Source organism: Leptonychotes weddellii, chromosome 8, assembly GCF_054177405.1.
Source record: "Leptonychotes weddellii isolate Sample4059 chromosome 8, ASM5417740v2, whole genome shotgun sequence".
In the NCBI taxonomy this organism is placed as follows: Eukaryota; Metazoa; Chordata; class Mammalia; order Carnivora; family Phocidae; genus Leptonychotes; species Leptonychotes weddellii.
In genome coordinates, this window is record NC_138376.1 from 123796511 (window position 1) to 123814950 (window position 18440).

At 47.7% G+C, this 18440-nt stretch overlaps 1 protein-coding gene across 1 annotated transcript; it reads left to right on the forward strand.

The window, feature by feature from the left end:
• The first annotated feature begins 1384 nt into the window (after positions 1–1384).
• Positions 1385–17965, forward strand: MAS1 (MAS1 proto-oncogene, G protein-coupled receptor). The gene is made up of 2 exons (XM_006733214.3): positions 1385–1843; positions 15230–17965. Exon 2 carries the CDS (start codon positions 15266–15268, stop codon positions 16241–16243), a length of 978 nt encoding a protein of 325 aa, XP_006733277.1. The 5' UTR covers positions 1385–1843; positions 15230–15265; the 3' UTR covers positions 16244–17965.
• The last annotated feature ends 475 nt before the right edge of the window (positions 17966–18440 follow it).

Below are 18440 nucleotides of genomic sequence, written 5' to 3' on the forward strand. Positions count from 1 at the left end.
TTGTTCTCTCTGTCAGCATGGACAGACTTCTGTTCTGTGGGGAGCTGGAAAAAGCCAACTGGTGAGGCCCTGTGTTCTGTTGACTTAAATCATGACGTTGGAGTCTTCCTTCCAGTTGGTCACTCTGCTCAGGGTTTCACAGCCCCCGTAGGGACAGGGCGAAACGTTCATAAAATCTGGACAGTCCCTGAGCTTCTGAGAAGCAGCAAATGTGGAGCAGAGGAACAGAGTGGGTCCTTCTGCCCATCCCCATTCTCCTTCACTCCTCTCTTCCTTCGGGGCGTCTCTTCCTTCCCGACTGTGACTTTGTGCCCTTCTCAGCAGCCCGGTACTTCTCTCCGAGCTACCTCTGCTTGCGCCTGTCTGATCCCCTTCCCGCCGAGTGCTCCTTCTTTTCTGCCTTGTGGTTTGTTTTAGGCAGTCCCGGGTCTCTTTCCAGTTTCTGATGATCCTCTGGGAGACGTAAAGTCCTTCAGGAGGCTGCCCCTCTCCTCCCTTGGAACGTCAAAACCAGGTAACGCGAGTGCACTTGGACTCCCCGGGGCCGAGCTGCTCAGCACCTGCATGCCCGTGGGTGCCCCGAACCTCACCTGTGTTGCCCGTGGCTTGGAGGTCCTCAGGGAAAGCTCCTGCTCTCCCTTTTCTTCTTCTTCCCCCTTGGGGGGACAGAGCCACAGGTCGGGCTTCCCACAGGAGCCGTAGGGCTCACTTCAGTCCTGCTGCTTATGGAAACAGTCAGAGGAAAGCCTCATGCATGGGCTCCCAAGTCTGCTTTCCCACAGAATCTGAAATCGCCTTCTCGCCCTGTTTCGATCTAATTGGTCCCCCGGGTCCATCACTACTTTGACACAGTAACCATGACGGGATGCTTTTGACAAGGAAGAAATACGGCCACAAGTGGAGGGTGGGTCTTCGTGCCAGGGCTGGGCGAGTCAAACCATTCAGAACTTTCCGGCTGGGACTTTAGGCCCTTACACTGGGGCTGTTGGAGAGGGGACAGGGGTCGGGCGGGAAGGGTAACGTGACGGCAGGGGTGAGAAAGCATGTCACAAGAACAGCTGCTGGAGGGGTGAGTGTCCGAACCAGGCGGAGAAGCGGTCTGGGCACCCATCTCCTGGGTGCGCTCTCTCCCCCGCTTCATGCTCGCGCGCTAACATGGGCCGTGACCCTGAACATGGGCTGTAGGGAGGGAACGGGTACTCAACTACCGAACAGCGTGTCCCTCACTGTGCAGGTCGACATCGACACCTACATCTCATTTCCTCATTGCAACTTTTGGTGGTAATAGGATTGGCCCCATTTTACAGGTGAGAAAACAGAGTCTTACAGAGCTTTGCAGAGACAAGTCGACTGGTTCCAGGCTGTCAGGGAGGGGAGTGATTCTGTCTGCTACCCACGTGGCTTTTCCCCTTCCGTAGACCATTTCTCGGGGTCACCTCTCTCCTGAGCCCTGGCTGGTCCCGACGGCTCCCGGGGGTCAACCACCCCGCATTCTCACCAGCTCGTTCCCACTCTGGATCAGCGTGAAGATTTTCACTTGAGCGTTTCACTGAATGATGCCATTTGAAGCACGGCTTCTGCTGATAAGCGTGGGACCATCTGCTTGGCACATCTCAAATATTTTCAGCAGTGGGAGAGTAGCTCTGATTTCTTCAGAGAAGGAGGCTGCAGCCGTCCTCGGAGATGTGGGGACCCTCGGAGACCCTGCAGACTGGCGGGGCAGCGGGGCCCCAGGATGCGAAGGGGTCCCGTCCCTGCTGCCACCTCTGACCCTCCCTGAGCAAATGGAGCTAGTGAGTCTGCACCCCAGGTTTTAATTGTTCAGCTGCCCTTGGCAACCAGAGTAAGATTTTCCCTCTTCAAAAACCTATTGCCCGGGCAACCCTTTCTGTGCCCGCTGTTTTTACGGTGTGTTAGAGATTCGCTGTGTGTTGGCCAAAACCTCTGTATCTTCCTTCCTGTCTTTGTTTTGGAAAATTCGCTTCTTTGCCGGGTGAACTGTCCTCCGACGCTGTTTTTCAACTTCGGGGTTGAAACTTCTGTGTTCGCTCTTTCTCTTTGACTCGTGATGGGGGTTAAGAACCTGAGGATCGATTCATGAGTCTGATGTGGACGTGGGGGTGTTCAGGACTGTTTAATTTGTTGCTACAAGTGATAAAAGAGTTGGGGTCTGAAAGGGGTGTTACTATATTTGATTCCTCTGGGGAAATCTCTGGACTAGGAGCAGTTGGGCATGGCCAGAGGCAAGCTGGATTGATTTTTTCTTTTTTTTGCCTTTCCTTAGTGGGTACCAGAATTAGTCCTAGCTTCTGTCGCTTATAAACTCGGACGTGCAGCCCATGGGTGGCAAGGCTCAACCGAAAGACATCTCCTGCTCCATCTTCTCTTTGATGTCCTTTGGCAATTATTTCCGGGACAGGGGTGGGGGTCGTTTGGGGAAACAACGTATAAGATGTTGTTCAATTCCTTTGTAAGCAGCAACAAGAAGGTGGTAACAAGGCTCCCTTTAGAGCAAGGTTTCCCAACCTTGCACCATGACATTCCGGCCAAATCATTCTTTGTTGTGGGGAGCTGTTCTGTGCGTGGTAGGGTGCTCAGCAGCATCCCTGGCCTCAACCACTAGATGCTGAGAGACCCCTCCTCTCAGTTGTAACAACCCAAATCTCCAGGCACGCCAAATGACTTCTAGGGGACAGGATCAGCCCCTTGCATCCCCCTGCCCTGAGGCCAGTGTTGTAAGTTGATCCTGCTGTACACTTGGAGAGGGAGCAGAAAGTTTTTGCTTCTCCGTGCAGATGGCTCAAGTGGTAGGAAGCTGGACACGAGGCTTTTAATACCAGGACAGATGTCCCTGCCCTACACATTGCCATCAGATCCCTTACCTGCCATGGAAATTCCATCTCACAAATAGGTTTCTGTTTGTCCAGGTTACTGCACACACACAGAAGGAGGAATTTGCCCTTTCCTCTGGAGCTGCACACCTGGGAGGTCCAGCCTAGGGTCAGGCCTCTCTTTTTGGTTGCGGAGGAACAAAAAAAGGCTTCAGACCCACTATGGAGCCCTAGTTTTGTTGGTTTTTCTCTTTCCTTTTCCTCCCCTCCTTCCTTCCCTCCTCCCCCTCTTTACTTCCCTCCCTCCCTCCCCCCTTTCATTCTTTCTTTCTTTCTTTCTTTCTTCCTCTTCTTCTTCTTCTTCTTCTTCTTCTTCTTCTTCTTCTTCTTCTTCTTCTTCCTTCCTTCCTTCCTTCCTCCCTTCCTTCCTTCCTTCCTTCCTTCTTCTAAGAGTGATGTGGCAGGCTGGGAATCCAGGACCATAGGAGGACTGTGGCCATTGAATGGGAATGTGGAAGAGCATGTTTGCTTCTTAGATCTCTAGAGAAAACGTCAGGAAGCAAAATGTATAGCATTTAAAATTCTCTGCCTTATGCCCCGATAAAGCTGAAGAAACCCCACAACTCTCAGCCTTCTTTGAGTCTCCTTGCTTGTCCGTCAGCTCCACTGTCCGTCTATTCCTCTCCCTTTCGTGGAGAGGCAAATGCAGGTAGCAATTTCAAGGAGACCTGCCAGGACACGGGCTCTGCAAAGCCCACATCCTTATATGTCTATGGAAACCACCACACTTGTTTTCCCTGCTTGCTGATTCATTATCTCCATTTGGCATTTCCACGAGACTCATATTGGCAACGTGCTTTTCAATACCTAGGTTTCCTTATACGCCAGCCTTCCAGAAATACATTAACATGCCAGTTATGTGAAGCAACTGAGGGTCAAGGGGCCAGACTGCTTTGCTTAGCACTCACACCCAGTGGTCACTTTGAAAATGTGGCTTCGAGGCAAAGTAGCCATAGGCAGAGGCAGAATAGACGGGCATCTCTGCAGTGTGATTTGAACAACATCAAATCTCTCTTCCCAAACATCTCTTTTGCGTTCAGATGCCAAGTTGCCAGTAATTCTTTTGATTTTTGCGAGAGGTAGGTGGGTGCTCAGTATACCCTCTACCACCATCAGCCTGGCTCACCGTGGTGTGTGTGAGATGTTGAGCTGTAAGCATGGGAGGCGGGGGGCAGCCCAGCCAGGGTGAGGGCCTCTGCAGGGGATGGTGGGGGGACCAGGGTCAGAGCTTCTGCTGGGTGAGGAGCGGGTCCCAGGGCAGAGGCCAGGGGTGGCGGTGGCCTGACAGCGTCAGGGAAAATCGGGGCAGGGGTGGGGGATGGGCAGTGGCCGAGATGGGAGGTGATTTACCAACTGTGGATGGATCAAATGAGTAAATATGTCGAGGATGATGGGGGTCAAGTTTCTCACCATCAGAGAAGGGAGTTAGAAATGTGGAGAGAAAGAAACAAAACTGTACTCAGTGGTGTTGGATTGAAATCAGGGATGCTGGTGGGAACCCATTGCATACACACACACACACACACACACACACACAGTTGACCCTTGAACAACACGGGTTTGAACTGCTTGGATTCACTTACATGCGGGTTTTTTTTTTTTTTTTCCCGATAAATACAGTACAGCACTGTAAATGTATTTTCTCTTCCCTATGACTTTCTTAATAATATTTTCTTTTCTCCAGCTTATTTCATTATAAGAATACAGCATATAAGGGGCGCCTGGGTGGCTCAGTCTGTTGAGTGTCAGACTCTTGACTTTGGCTCAGGTCATGATCTCAGGGTCATGAGATGGAGCCCCGAGTTGGGCTCTGCGCTCAGTGGGGAGTCTGCTTGAGGTTTTTTCCTCTCCCTCTGCCCCTTCTCCCCGCTCTCTCTCTCTCAAATGAATAAATAAACTTAAATAAAATACCACATATAATACATATAACATACAAAAGGGATTGGTGCAGGGAACATGTAAGAGGAGTAAAGCCTGGTAAAATACCTAGTTTTTTGGCTTAGAAAACTAGGAATACCAGAGCAAGCATGGAACAGCCGGGAAGGTCTGATTTCTGTTTTGGGTTGGCTGGGGCTGGTGTGCTTTTGTGAACCACCCAACTGGAGACATCCAGGACTAGGGGTTACAGGGTCTGATATTCTGGGGAGCTGTCAAGTTAGAGCTAGAGATTTTGGTGTCACCAGAGTGTGGTAATATTGAATGAGGGGTTGGACAAGGCCATTCAGGGGGAGTCTGTAGAGTAGGAAGGGCAGAGGGTCAGCAAGGGACCCCAGCAGCCCAAGAGCTCTGTAGGAAGAGATCCAGGAGAGGTGATGGAGAAGAAGCTGCAGGCAGCCAGGAGGAGAGCCAGAGGGAAGAAAGCGTGTCTAGGCAATGGTGTCTTCATGAAGCCCACAGCAGAGACATGGAGTAAGAGTCCATAACCCTCTGTGTGTGTGCTGGGGGGCAGGGTGAGGGCGAAATCACCCCCCTTTTGGAAGACTCATCTAAAAGCTCAATGCTGACTAGTGGATGCAGCTCATTCTTATTACTTGTCCTCATGAAAGGACATAACCTGAAGTTCCCTTCTGACTTCAATTATCACTACCTAAAACGGTGACGTATGGTGCCCTTCATCAATAGAAGTGTTTTTTGATGGTGGTGATGACTCTGGGTCATGCCCCTTCACAGAAGAAACAGGGATCAGAAGAAACTGAAAGCAACTCATTCCTGTTTTGTTGTTGTTGTTATGAGTGTGGCATTGGGTAGATGGCACCTTAATAAATAAAAGTCCATCCTCTAATAAATAATATTCATCTTTTAATAAGCAGTTATTATCCTCTAATGACAATACATAATCCAGCCTTTTATTAAATAACGTTTAATAAAAGTCCATCCTTTGAGGCTTTTAATAAAGACCATTACTGACAATCAAGTTGATGGTGGCAATGGTTTCTGATGACATTAAGGCCGTTATTAAATGTCCCAAAAGTTTTACTGACCAAGTGTATGGGTAATGAACTTCCCACGTCCATGACCCATTGACAAAGAACTGGCGTGGGGAGTAGAAACAGTGCTCTCATGGACCTGGGCAATGTAGGCTCTGGTTCTGGCCTTGCTGTTAACTCAAGATGTGATCTTGGGCTGCTTGTGGCTGAGAAATACCTGATTCCTCCAAGCTCAAATGTCTATGACCAACACAGAGCAGACAGACTAGTAGCAGTAAGGAGGTGGGGTGAGGAAGAAAAATAATTCATCAAAGAAGAAAGACAAGTGAATGTTAACCAGGAAAGAACATCCAAACTCATTAGCAATCAGACTACTAAATTGGCAAATTAAAAAAAAAATGGAGATGTTGTGTTGGGGGGTAGAAAGTATATGCATGTGTACGCTGTGGGGAAAAAAAGCGTTCATATACTGTAGATGTCCCTGTAATCGGTCCAGGTGTTTTTTGGAAGACAATTTGTTAATATGCTTTAAAATCTTCAAAAATATTTATACCCTTTCATCCAGCAATTCCACTTTTAGAAATATGTCCTAGGGAAATAATTAAAGATGGGCACAAAATTTATATCCAAGGAAGTTCATTAGAGTGCTTTGTTTTTAGAAATAATGATGAAAAATAAGAAGCAATGGGTATGTCCAGGGTTAGCGGATTGTTAAAACTAAATTATGGTTCGTCCAAATAGTGACTAGGAAAATCTCTTTAGAGACCATGCTGACAGAGAAAATGTTTACAATATGGTATTGAGTATGAGTAGAAAAAAAAAAAGTAGGCTACCAAAACAGATTAAAAAAGCAATTTCAATTTTATTTATTTATTTTTAAGAGATTTTATTTATTTATTTGAGAGAGAGAGAATGAGAGACAGAGAGCATGAGAGGGAGGAAGGCCAGAGGGAGAAGCAGACTCCCTGCTGAGCGGGGAGCCCGATGCGGGACTCGATCCAGGGACTCCAGGATCATGACCTGAGCCGAAGGCAGTCGCTTAACCAACTGAGCCACCCAGGCGCCCAGCAATTTCAATTTTAAAAAGGAGCATGTGTGAGGCGTAGGAACAAGACGAAAAGAAATATCCTCAAACGTGAAAGCAGGTTAATTTTGATTAGTGGTTTTACTTGTGATTTTTTTTTCCCCACTAAATGTTCCAAATCTTCTTCAATGAACACATACTGTTTTATAATTAGAGAAAAAGGCAATAACATTTAGAAATACCCCCATTTGGGGCTGGGATGAGACAGTATAAAATGAGCGTGTGGGGGTGCGTGTCTCGTGGTGGATGAGCCCTGTCTCCCCCGAGGCAGTTCAACGCACGCCTGTGGCTACTTACCCCCCAGTGGGATTTGGATGCAGAGAGCACACCGCCCCCCGTCCTACTCTGGCAAACTCACAATTAGAAAGTCATCAAGTCTTTGGGGGAAAAAAATCCCCTATAACATTAGGGAATCTGATGCCTTCAATTCCTCCGGTAGGAAGACTGGAGGCAGACTAGAACAGGCTATAAAAGGTGAAGTCTTAAAAATAGGGTTCGGCCCCAGGGCAGAGTAGGAGGTGGGGAGTCAGCCTCAGGAGCTCCCAGCCACAGGGCTCCCTCCACCTGGTTGTGAGAGGGGCTCTCACCATGTCTCCACTGTGGGCTTCCATTTACGGGTCTGTAAAATGAGGGGGGTTGGTCAGACCCGAGATTTCGGACTTCTTTTTTAAGTGGGAGACCGGCTCAGGGTTCAGTTAGGATCGGGATCTGGGCTCCTGCCCTGGCCGGCTCTGGGGCTCTGGGATCAGGATCCACGGGAGCTTTCAGCCCCGATGTCCTGCAGGGTCCCGGGAGCACCCTGGGGTGGGGCCCTGGGGAGGTGTGTGACACAGCGGCTCTGAACTTGGCCTGCTTCCTAACCCTTCCTTTTTCCCTTATAAAAACGGGGGCAATAACACCTTCCTTATCATTTCTGGAGCTGATTGAAGGATCCAAAGTTAACTTGAAGGGAAGATGCCTTGGACGGTTATGTCCGCCCCAGGGGCCTTTTCCTGCTCTGATGTATTGCTTTTTCCATCGGAGTTCTTCAGTGAGAAGGAAGAGACGGTAGGAAGGTGCTTCTCTGAGGCTGCCAGTGGTTCATGCCAAATCCGGGTGCTATCCCCCACTCAACTCTCCGGCTGTTCTGACCCAGATCTTAGGCGGTGTTGGGGTATGAACCACATCAGGGCACAGAGGGCTGTAGGGACGAGCTCTCCTTCCTCCCCAGATGGTTACCACCAGGTAACAGGCAGCACTGCAGATATGATGTCTTTCTAAAGATGAGCTGTATTAAAAAAAAAAAAAAGATTTGCATGTCTGGTCAGAGTGCATAGCGCTAGACCTGCGCTGATATGGAGACAAGTTACCCTCAGTGTTCATCGTGATTGCTTCCCGGCGTCCTCGGGGCTTTCTGAGAACTCAGCTGTGTGCTATTCTGAGCTAGGTGGTTCTGTAGACCAGCAGCAGATACCCTCCCTCTCTCCTCCTCCTGCCCAGCCTCCCATGTCCTAGCCAGCCACCGACAGGGGGCATAACGGACAGAATGACCAAGGAGCCCCGGGGAAGGGGGTGGGCAGTGACGTGTTGGACCAGCTTCGTCCAGGGCACTTTGTGCCCCCTGCTATTTCCCTGGAGGGGCTGAAATTCAGTTTGGTAAGACCGGGAATGCGATTTTTAGCAATGCGTCATTTAAATAAAGCCCTACTCTAACAAAACAACGTGGAGAGTAATCATTAGTTGTTATTTTTTTTTTCCTAAGATTTTATTTATTTATTTGAGGGGCGCCTGGGTGGCTCAGTGGTTAAGTGTCTGCCTTCGGCTCGGGTCACGATCCCGGGGTCCTGGGATCGAGCCCCGCATCGGGCTCCCTGCTCCGCGGGAAGCCTGCTTCTCCCTCTCCCACTCTCCCTGCTTCTGTTCCCTCTCTCACTGTGTCTCCCTCTGTCAAATAAATAAATAAAATCTTTAAAAAGATTTTACTTATTTATTTGAGAGAGAGCACAAGCAGGGAGAGGAGCAAAGGGAGAGGGAGAAGCAGACTCTCTGCTGAGCCGGGTGCCCAGGGAGACTCAATCTCAGGACCCCAAGATCATGACCTGGGCTGAAGTCAGACACTTAACTGACGGTGCCACCCGGACACCCTGAGTTATCATTAGTTTTTAATAAGAATTAATTTTTATGGGATCTTAATTTGCTTTCCAATCACATCCTGATCAAAATCTGCCTTGGCATTTTTGTGACAGAACTTTCTACTAACTGGCACGTCCTGGGCTGGAGGTGGTTGTTTTCCCTCTTGGACCCCTGTGATGGGCTTTATTTCTTGGAATTATTCAATAAGTACTCACTGGATGCCTATGATGTGCCAAGTGCTAGAGATTCAGACATGAATAAGATAAAGCCCTGTTTTCCACGAGTTTGCAGGTTAGTAGGGGAGATGCAATTTTAACTCTGCTGCAAGGAGGAATGTCGTGGAGAGAGAACACCAGAGTGGGCGAAGGGAGCATTGGATGGTTGGTGCAGGGAACAGGGAGGCCAGGAGGCGAGGAGATACTTCCCGAGGGTCCAGGCCAGAGTCATGGGAACGGAAGAGGGGCATGCTGTGGGTTGCTCCTGCATTTGAAATTCACAATCAGGCAAATGCACAGTGGTAAATAATGTTCTAAAGATCTCGCATGTGTCTATTACCTTTTGTTTAATGAAGTTCTGCTTACTAGAGAACACAGTAAGGGGAGCAGGGCACGCATAGACACGCACACCCGGATCTTGCCCTGATGTGCCCTTCCCATGCTTCATGCGGCAAACCAAGCTCTCTGTTCCCCGGCTGTCTGAGCCGCCACCCTCCTGTCCCGCTCTCAGCCGCCGGCAGTTCATTGACGCAGCCCCATCAGGTGGAACGCTGGGTCCCCTGACCCCCCCTTTCTCCTGTCCCCTCACAGTCACGGAGGCCTGACTGCTTTTCTCAGAACTGGAATCCATCCCCTCCTTTGGCCATTATCCTAGTTATTATTTCTCAGCAGGACTTCTCAGCAGCCCCCTGCTGGCTTCTTTGCTCAATCCAGCATCTCCCTCCATCCAGCCTGTAGACCAGGACCAGGGTAACCTTTCTAAAACACAGCTCAGGGCATATCCCAACCCTGCGCTGAAACCTCTCATGCCCCCTCCCCCACCCCCAGTGCAAATGGCAGAGGTTTTCCAACCATGACCCCTGGCCCACCTGCATCAGAATCCCCTGGGCTGTGAAATTACGGATTCCAGAGCCCCATTCCTAAGCTTTCTGAAACAGTGGGGTCTCGGAATTTGCATTTTTTCATAAGCAATTTTTAAGCACCAAGCTGGATAAGCATAGTCTATAGAAGAAGCCTAATATTTAGAGAAGCATCATAACCTGGCCGTCATGCTTCAGCCCAGCTGTCCGCCCAGGGTCCGCCCACCTTCTTGAACCCCATCCCCAACATCTTGTGCCCTCCTGCCTCCATGTGTCAGTCCATCTGTTCCTTTTTCTTAAAATGCCTTTCTTCCCTCCCTCGGCTAACAAACTCCTACTGACCCTTCAAGGCCCAGCCTTGTAGAGCCTTCCTTGAAAGCCTGAGACATTGCTTCCTACCGCGTGCTTGCCTGGCACGCGGTCAAAGACCCCTTCCTTCCATTTCCTGTATTGCATTAGGTTTAGTCCTGTCTGTCTCCCCTACAAAACTGTGCAGAGGACTGTGTCTTATTTATTTCTTCATCCTTAACACTTGGGATGGTGACTGACATCTAAACGTTTGTTGAAAAATGGACAGAGGGTGATCTCTCTCCAGAAAGTGAATTTGGTTACTTTGGTTTGACTTTAAAAGAAAAATACAGTTTGATCTCATGTGTTGAAACACCTTTCCTAACTGGCTTTTATGAGGAGTACACAACAGCTCTCTTGCACGTAACGAGTAGCCGAACGATGCTGTGGTCTGTGAGATGTTCAAGGATGCAAGTCTGAGTCAGAAAGATGTTCTTGCCAGCTTTCTTAAACATTCTGATCAGAATTCAATTAGAAATTAGAAAGTTCTGATTTGACATATCTAGTCTTTAATTTAGGTTTGTTATGAATAGATGAGAGCATTTGACTTCCTTGTATAAGGTATTTTCGTTTTGTGATGGTTCTCGACCTGGCTGTCCAATATGGTAACCACCAGCCACATGGGGCTACTGAGTCTGTGAAATGTGGCCACAAAACACACATGGGAGTTTAAAGACTCACTGTGAGAAAAAGAACGTAAAATATCTCATTAATATTTTTTATATTGATTACATGTTGAAATAATATTTTGAACACATTGGGTCAGATAACATAGTTATCAAAATTCATTTCGCCTGTTTCTTTTTAGTTTTTTGTATGTAGCTACTAGAAAAATTTAAGACATGTGGCTTGCATTATCTTTCTACTGGCTAGTGCCGATTTAGACCCTTCTTACCCTCTACTTCTTTGTACTCCAGACTCTTCTGTTTCCTCTCTTCTGCCTCTAAAACACCACCCCCAACAACAAAATACCCAGCTCTGAAGCACCTACCATCCAACTATGTTACCTATGACCCTCCTCACTGTGACTATTTATACACCCCTGGGATGCGTTCCCATATTCCTTGAGGATTTTAGCACCTAGTTCACAGTTTTTTTTTTTCTAACTGTATTCCACTATTCCCCAGTCATTTCAATGTTCATGTAGATAAGTCTTCCAAAGCCTGGCTCCAGGTCCTGATCTCACCTCAAATGACCTTGTCCTCCACCCTCCCTCAGCCGTTCTTTCCCATGGTCATACAGTGATAGCCCCAAATCTGCACTGCCACAATCTTGGTTGCAAGCAACCCTTTCTCCAGCCCCACCTCCTTTTTTCTGGTTCCCTACCTTTAGTACTTGGACTTCCTCAGTCGTCTGATAACACCAGGCTCTATCAGGTGGCTCCTGTGTCCTGTTCACTGTCATCTCTCTCACGACCTCACCTTTCTCCTAACCCCATTGAATTCTGTAGTCCATCATGGCACCCATTCCCTTCCATGTGGTCTGATCCCATTGGCGCCTCTTGTCCACTGTTGCACCAGCCTGGGAAAACCCCGGGCCCGGCTAAATCCAACTCCCTCCTTCACCGTGCTCACACCTGGACAGCCGAACTGTAGCTGGAGAAAAACAAGTGTCATGCTGAATTAAATTCATGGGGGTTTAAAGACCCACTGGTGGGCTCTGATGTTTGCCCCAAAACTCGCTCTTTGTGTATTTCCCTGGTCCTTTCCCTCGTTCACTTGATTATTTCACATGCTACCCACATGAGGAGAACCCTCTGCCTCTCTTGACTCTTAGCTGATGATTTGGCTTCTTACTTTCTGAAAAAGGAGATACTGTGCATTCAGAAGAGAACTTCTTCCAACTTCTAACACTCCTGCTGTCAGCCTACCTGCCTAACTGCATTTTTAACCACACACTCTGCCTTCCCTTCTGCTCTGATGAATAAATTATGCTATCAGCAAAAGCCAGCAACTCCACCAAGCTCTAGAACCCTAAGTCATGAATCATCAACTGTTTCTTCTCTCCTGGAAAATTCTTATTAGCTTATCAACTCTCCCAAAACCCCTGCAGCCCTCTCCAGTTACTGCTCCATTTCTGCTTGAATTTACATTAAATTTCCTCAAGAGGGTTGTCTATACTCACCGTCTCTACATGGAATCCATGTTGGTTAATCAGACTTTCATTTTCTCCACTCTGCCTAAACAGCTCTCATCAAGGTCAACAATAACTCTACTCTAATGGTCCATTTCCAATTCTCATCTAATTTGAACTTGGAGTAGAAGTTAGCACAGTTGATCACACCTTTGTGAAACACTTCTGCTTCCTGGACATCACTCTCCCTTGGTTGTCTCTTACCTCTCTGCCAGATCCTTCTTAGTTTCTTTTGCTTCTTTCTCTTCATCTCCCCACGACCTATAAACTTTGAAATGCCCCAAGGATTGATCTCTGGACCTCTTTTCCTTTATAATTGCCTATATTTCATAGATAATCTCATTTAGCCTCATGATTTTAAATCCCACCTGGTTGCGTACAATACCTGCATTTATATGCCCAGCCTGTACCTGTCTCCCCAGCTCCTGACACTCCTAGACATCCCAATTTGCATAGGCTTTTCTTTTTTTAAGATTTATTTATTTATTATTTGAGAGAGAGAGAGAGAGTTGGGGAGGGGCAGAAGGAGAGGGAGAGAGAGAATCTCTAGCAGACTCCCCACTGAGAGTGCAGCCTGACCCAGGACTCGATCCCACGACCCCAAGACCATGGCCTGAGCCAAAATCAAGAGTCAGACACTTAACCAACTGAGCCAACCAGGCACTCCAAGCGTAGGCTTTGCAAACTCAATATACTTCTCCTAACCCACTCCAACTGAACACTGTCTATTCAGTAAATGGCTGAAAAACTCATTCTCTCTCTCTACAATAACACATCTCACCCACCAACAAACCAAATGGCCTCCAGAATCCAACCATGTCTTGCTGCCTCCATAACCACATCCTAGTTCATGCATGGTCCGTGTTTTTTCTGTGTTGCACTTATTAGGACTTGACATCTTTTTATTTGTGGTTGCTGTTTGGTTATTGACTGCCTTCCCACTTGAGCAGAGACTCCAAGAGGTTGATGCTTGGTCTATTTCCTTCACTGCCGTGTCCCAACACCTAGAACAGTGCCTGGCAGGAAGCTGGCTCTGAATAAATATTTGATGGGTGAGTGTGGGGAAGGCGGCTGTTTTACCTACAGACTTCTAACAAAGGCTGGTCTCTACAGCAGATCTTCGGTCAGCCATGCCACGGTATTCTGAATTCTGGTCCTGGTGTTGGGCTCCCGAAGGTGTTGGGGTCTATTTCTTCTGTTTAATTATGAAATGGAAGGAGAACTTGCCCCAGTGAAAATAACTGCTAGTACCTCATCAGAGCAGCTGAGGGAAGTGTTAGCCAGGAGATGGGCATCAGGACAGCGGAGGCAGAGGTCCCCTGGGCTCCTGGCGCACACCACTGGGGAGGGAACTATCCTTCTCAGCAGGCCGCCTGCGAGTCTGGGTGTCACGCACAGCTGTACTGAGCCCCACAAGCAGAGTTGTGCCAATGCTGGGCTTCTGCTGACTCAATCCTGAAAACATCTAATATCACCGAGACGTGCAACCTTCATAAAATACTGCATCTCTGCACTGTTCTGCTTCAGGGAAGCTTGGGAGGAAAAGGCAGATATCTATTAATTTAAAATATTGGTTTGATCAACTTCCTACAGGTTAATTATTTTGCACACGGAGGGACCCTGGTCTACAAGGTCAAAATTCAAAAACAAAGAATAGTATTTTACCGCCACCATCAAAATGACAGTAACAACAACGACTTGACAAAGTCAAGGACAAGTTAAAGCTGGCACCAGGGGGAGGATCTCTGCCGCTGCCTACCTCGTCCCTTCTCCAGTGGGGAAAGTGGCATCTGTGTATTTGTTACATAACAGGAAGAGGGCGGAGACTGCGCATATATTTATTTTGCAATTCATAGACATGTGATAGAAAGTTTCTGAGAATCTTTGCTTTGCAGTCTCAAATATTCAGTGTTTCTATTGGTTTCCAGTTAGTGCTTTGTTGAATGTCTGTCAGCAGTGTTTTCCTGCATGGTCTGGCCTGTGCTTTGTGGCGATGTGACCACACCTCGTTAAGACCTCACCATCTGTCACTCAGAGCGTTGGTTTCCCTGGCTCACCTAGTCTGGGGAGGTGCCCAGTTTTGTCACAGATATCGAGACCACATAAGACAAATGCCTTCTCATTGTTCACACTTGCAAAAATATTGGTACACAATTGAACATAATTTTGCTAGCTATTTCCCCTCATTTATCCATCATATACGGCACTTCATTCATTAAAAAAAAAAAAAATGACAACAATAACACTGACCAAACATATATTTTGTCTTTGCACCTGAATGCAATTAATCTGGTTCCTCAAAACGGGAGACAAAGGTGCAGAAGATGAATGATTTTCAAGATGCCATTCTGAAAGCTTGGGCCAGGCCAGACATGGATGCCAGGCACTCTGACCCTCCTGCTTTGCTGGATCCCTTTGGCACTGAGCCACAAACAAATAATAATACAGAATTAAGGGCTATTGGTGGACCGAAAAATCATGAGATCAGTTCTCTTTTCTGGTGAAATGTCTAATTTTGTCATTGTCAGAAAAAGAATTGTACGGTCAGTTAAACATATTTGTTAATAACATGAAGTTCGTGATCCATTGCTGAAATTTTCCCTTCTCCCCTAGTACAATTTTCATGCTGTCTTTTTGTTTTGGTTTTACTTATTTATAGAAAATTACCTAAAGAGCCCCTGCCTGAGGCCTCCTCATGGATGAGTCGAACGTGACGTCATTCGTTGATGAGAGGTCCACGAACGCCTCCACCGCCAGGAATACCTCTGCCGGGGACCTGCGTCGGGAAATCCCAGTTGTGCACTGGGTAATTATGAGCATCTCCCCTCTGGGCTTTGTCGAAAATGGAATCCTCCTCTGGTTCCTCTGCTTCCGGATGAGAAGAAATCCCTTCACGGTCTACATCACCCACTTGTCTATTGCAGACATCTCGTTGCTCTTTTGTATTTTTATTCTGTCTGTTGACTACGCTTTAGATTATGAGCTCTCTTCTGGCTATTACTACACGATTGTCACATTATCAGTGACGTTTCTGTTCGGCTACAACACGGGCCTCTATCTGTTGACGGCCATTAGTGTGGAGAGGTGCCTGTCTGTCCTGTACCCCATCTGGTACCGATGTCATCGCCCCAAGCACCAGTCGGCGTTCGTCTGTGCCCTCCTGTGGGCGCTTTCGTGCTTGGTGACCACCATGGAGTACGTCATGTGCATTGACAGTGAAGGGCAGAGTCACTCTCGAAGTGACTGCAGGGCAGTGATCATCTTCATTGCCATTCTGAGCTTCCTGGTCTTCACTCCCCTCATGGTGGTGTCTAGCACCATCCTGGTGATTAAGATCCGAAAGAACGCGTGGACGGCCCATTCCTCGAAGCTGTACATAGTCATCATGGTCACCATCATTATCTTCCTCATTTTCGCCATGCCCATGAGGCTCCTGTACTTGCTCTATTACGAGTATTGGTCAGCCTTTGGGAACTTGCACCATATTTCTCTTCTTTTCTCCACAATCAACAGCAGCGCCAACCCTTTTATTTACTTCTTCGTGGGCAGCAGTAGGAAGAAGCGGTTCAAGGAGTCCTTAAAAGTGGTTCTGACCAGGGCTTTCAAAGATGAAATGCAACCCAGGCACCAGGAAGACAATGGCAACACCACCACAATTGAGACCGTGGTCTGAGGATGGTGGCGGAAAACCGTGGACAAAAATGGTGGGGCACAGATAATTTGTACTTTGTGCTTGGAATACTGCTTAAGTATGTCCTAAATAGGACACAGAAGGACACCGCATCCCATATGCATGAGATACTCATTAATGATAAGACCGTATCCTTGTACTGTATCTTCTGAAAAAGCCTAAAAATGTGTTGGACCTCTCTCATTTCTGTACCTATAAAAAAATTTTGGTTCCTCCTCAGCTCTTCCAGCAACATTTCCCATAAACTGTAGAAATTACTCTAGCAGGAAGGTGTGCAGGTGAGTACTGGAAAAGGTAACAAAAGCATTTGTTGGAACTTGAGAAGGTGGAGTCACGTAGCAGGAAGAACATGCATGGGCTTTGGAGTCAGATCGACTCTGTCATTTGCTGCCTGGGGACCTCAGACAAGTGGTTTGACCTCTAAGAGCCTCTTGTCCTCACTTATAAAATGTTTAATAGTAATAGTCCATCCCTCCCAGCCTTGTGGTGAGGATGAAATGGGGAGATGCGGTATGCTGAGCACTTGGCACATTGTCAACCCTCAATAAACATTAGTCTTTCCTCCTTGAAGTGCAAGAAGAAAGACATACTTCTGTTTTGTAACTTGCGCATGTGTGCACGCATGCATGCACACACAGCTCTACCATGTACAAATATTGTTATGTGTTTTCCAATGTTGAATGTACATCTATGAAGGTCTTTCTGCTTGAAGCATGAAAGCTTTTCACAGAACAACACCTCTGCTGGAAGCATCTGCAGATGTTACAACATCCAACCATCCATGTGTCAGAGCATTATTTCAGGTTGTGAAGAAAAACATTTGGCCACCAGTAGAGGAGTTTCTCATGGCTCTTCCTTCCCTCTGTCGGAATGCTTGGTGTAATGAAAGTCTGCTTGGAAATCCTTTGCTTGACATAAGTTTTCATGAATGGAACTTAATTCCCAAGTGTGTGAGGGTGACTGTGTTTTTGGAGCTTCCCCTCCTGCCCCCATGAAGTGATGGGTTATTTACAGCCACAAAGTTCTGCGCCTTGAACCCTTTTTCCTCATGAGCATTTCTTCGCGGTAGTCCTGGGAGGAGGCCACGCAGCAGGGGCTGATGAGAGTTTTGGTCACATCTCAGAGGGGACCCGGGCATTTTTCCCAAGAAAATCTGTGCCGGGCTTGGTCAACATCTTAGTGCTCTGCTGCTCGCCTGCCATGACTTGTGTCTGAGTCTTCAGACAGCATGTCCTGGGTCTTCCCTAGGAAACACATCATGGCCCATAGACCATATTACTATGTTTCGTTTCCTTCTGCCCCTTCTAGGTGCTCCACGAAAATGACAATGCTTTGTGTGGTCCTAGGGGAGTAAAATGTTCATGCCTATAAATGAACCCATTAGGATTTATCTTAACTGTTTGTCTCCAAAGGGCCAGAGACTTTTTAAAATTTTTTTTTTTTTTAAGATTTTATTTATTTGCGAGAGAGAGAGAATGAGAGACAGAGAGCATGAGAGGGAGGAGGGTCAGAGGGAGAAGCAGACTCCCTGCTGAGCAGGGAGCCCGATGCGGGACTCGATCCCGGGACTCCAGGATCATGACCTGAGCCGAAGGCAGTCGCTTAACCAACTGAGCCACCCAGGCGCCCAGGGCCAGAGACTTTTTAGAAGTAATGTCCATTTCTTCTCCATCCTGACTTTCGAGAGGAATGATCACCTGTGATCTGATCGGGGTGGGGGGGGTGGGGCACTGATCAGGGTGGGGGGCAGCTTCATTGAGGGAGATGTGCAAGTCTCTCCCACCCAGCCGAGTTTGGAGGCAGGCGGCTCTTCAGTGGGTGATGATATCTGATTCAGAAACCAGGCAGCTTGCTTTCAGGAGCCCAGATGGGTGTGGAGTGCTGACATTTAGAATGATCTTGTTTCTGATGGAAAACAGAGCATCTTCCTTGGGAAAGAACAGAATATGGAGGTCAGAGCGGCCTTCTGTTTGCCACCATCCCCCTGGTGCTGCGCTGGCCTCTGAGGTAGGAAAAAGGGGTCAGCCTCATCTCATTTCAAAGGGATCTTTGGTCTCAAGGAGGAACCTAAAGACTCCTGGGAAACAAGGACTTTTCACCCATGGAAAATACAGTGAACTCATGAGAAGCTCCATTGATTGCCTTCCTGCAGATAAAGTGGGGAAATTGAATGTGATCA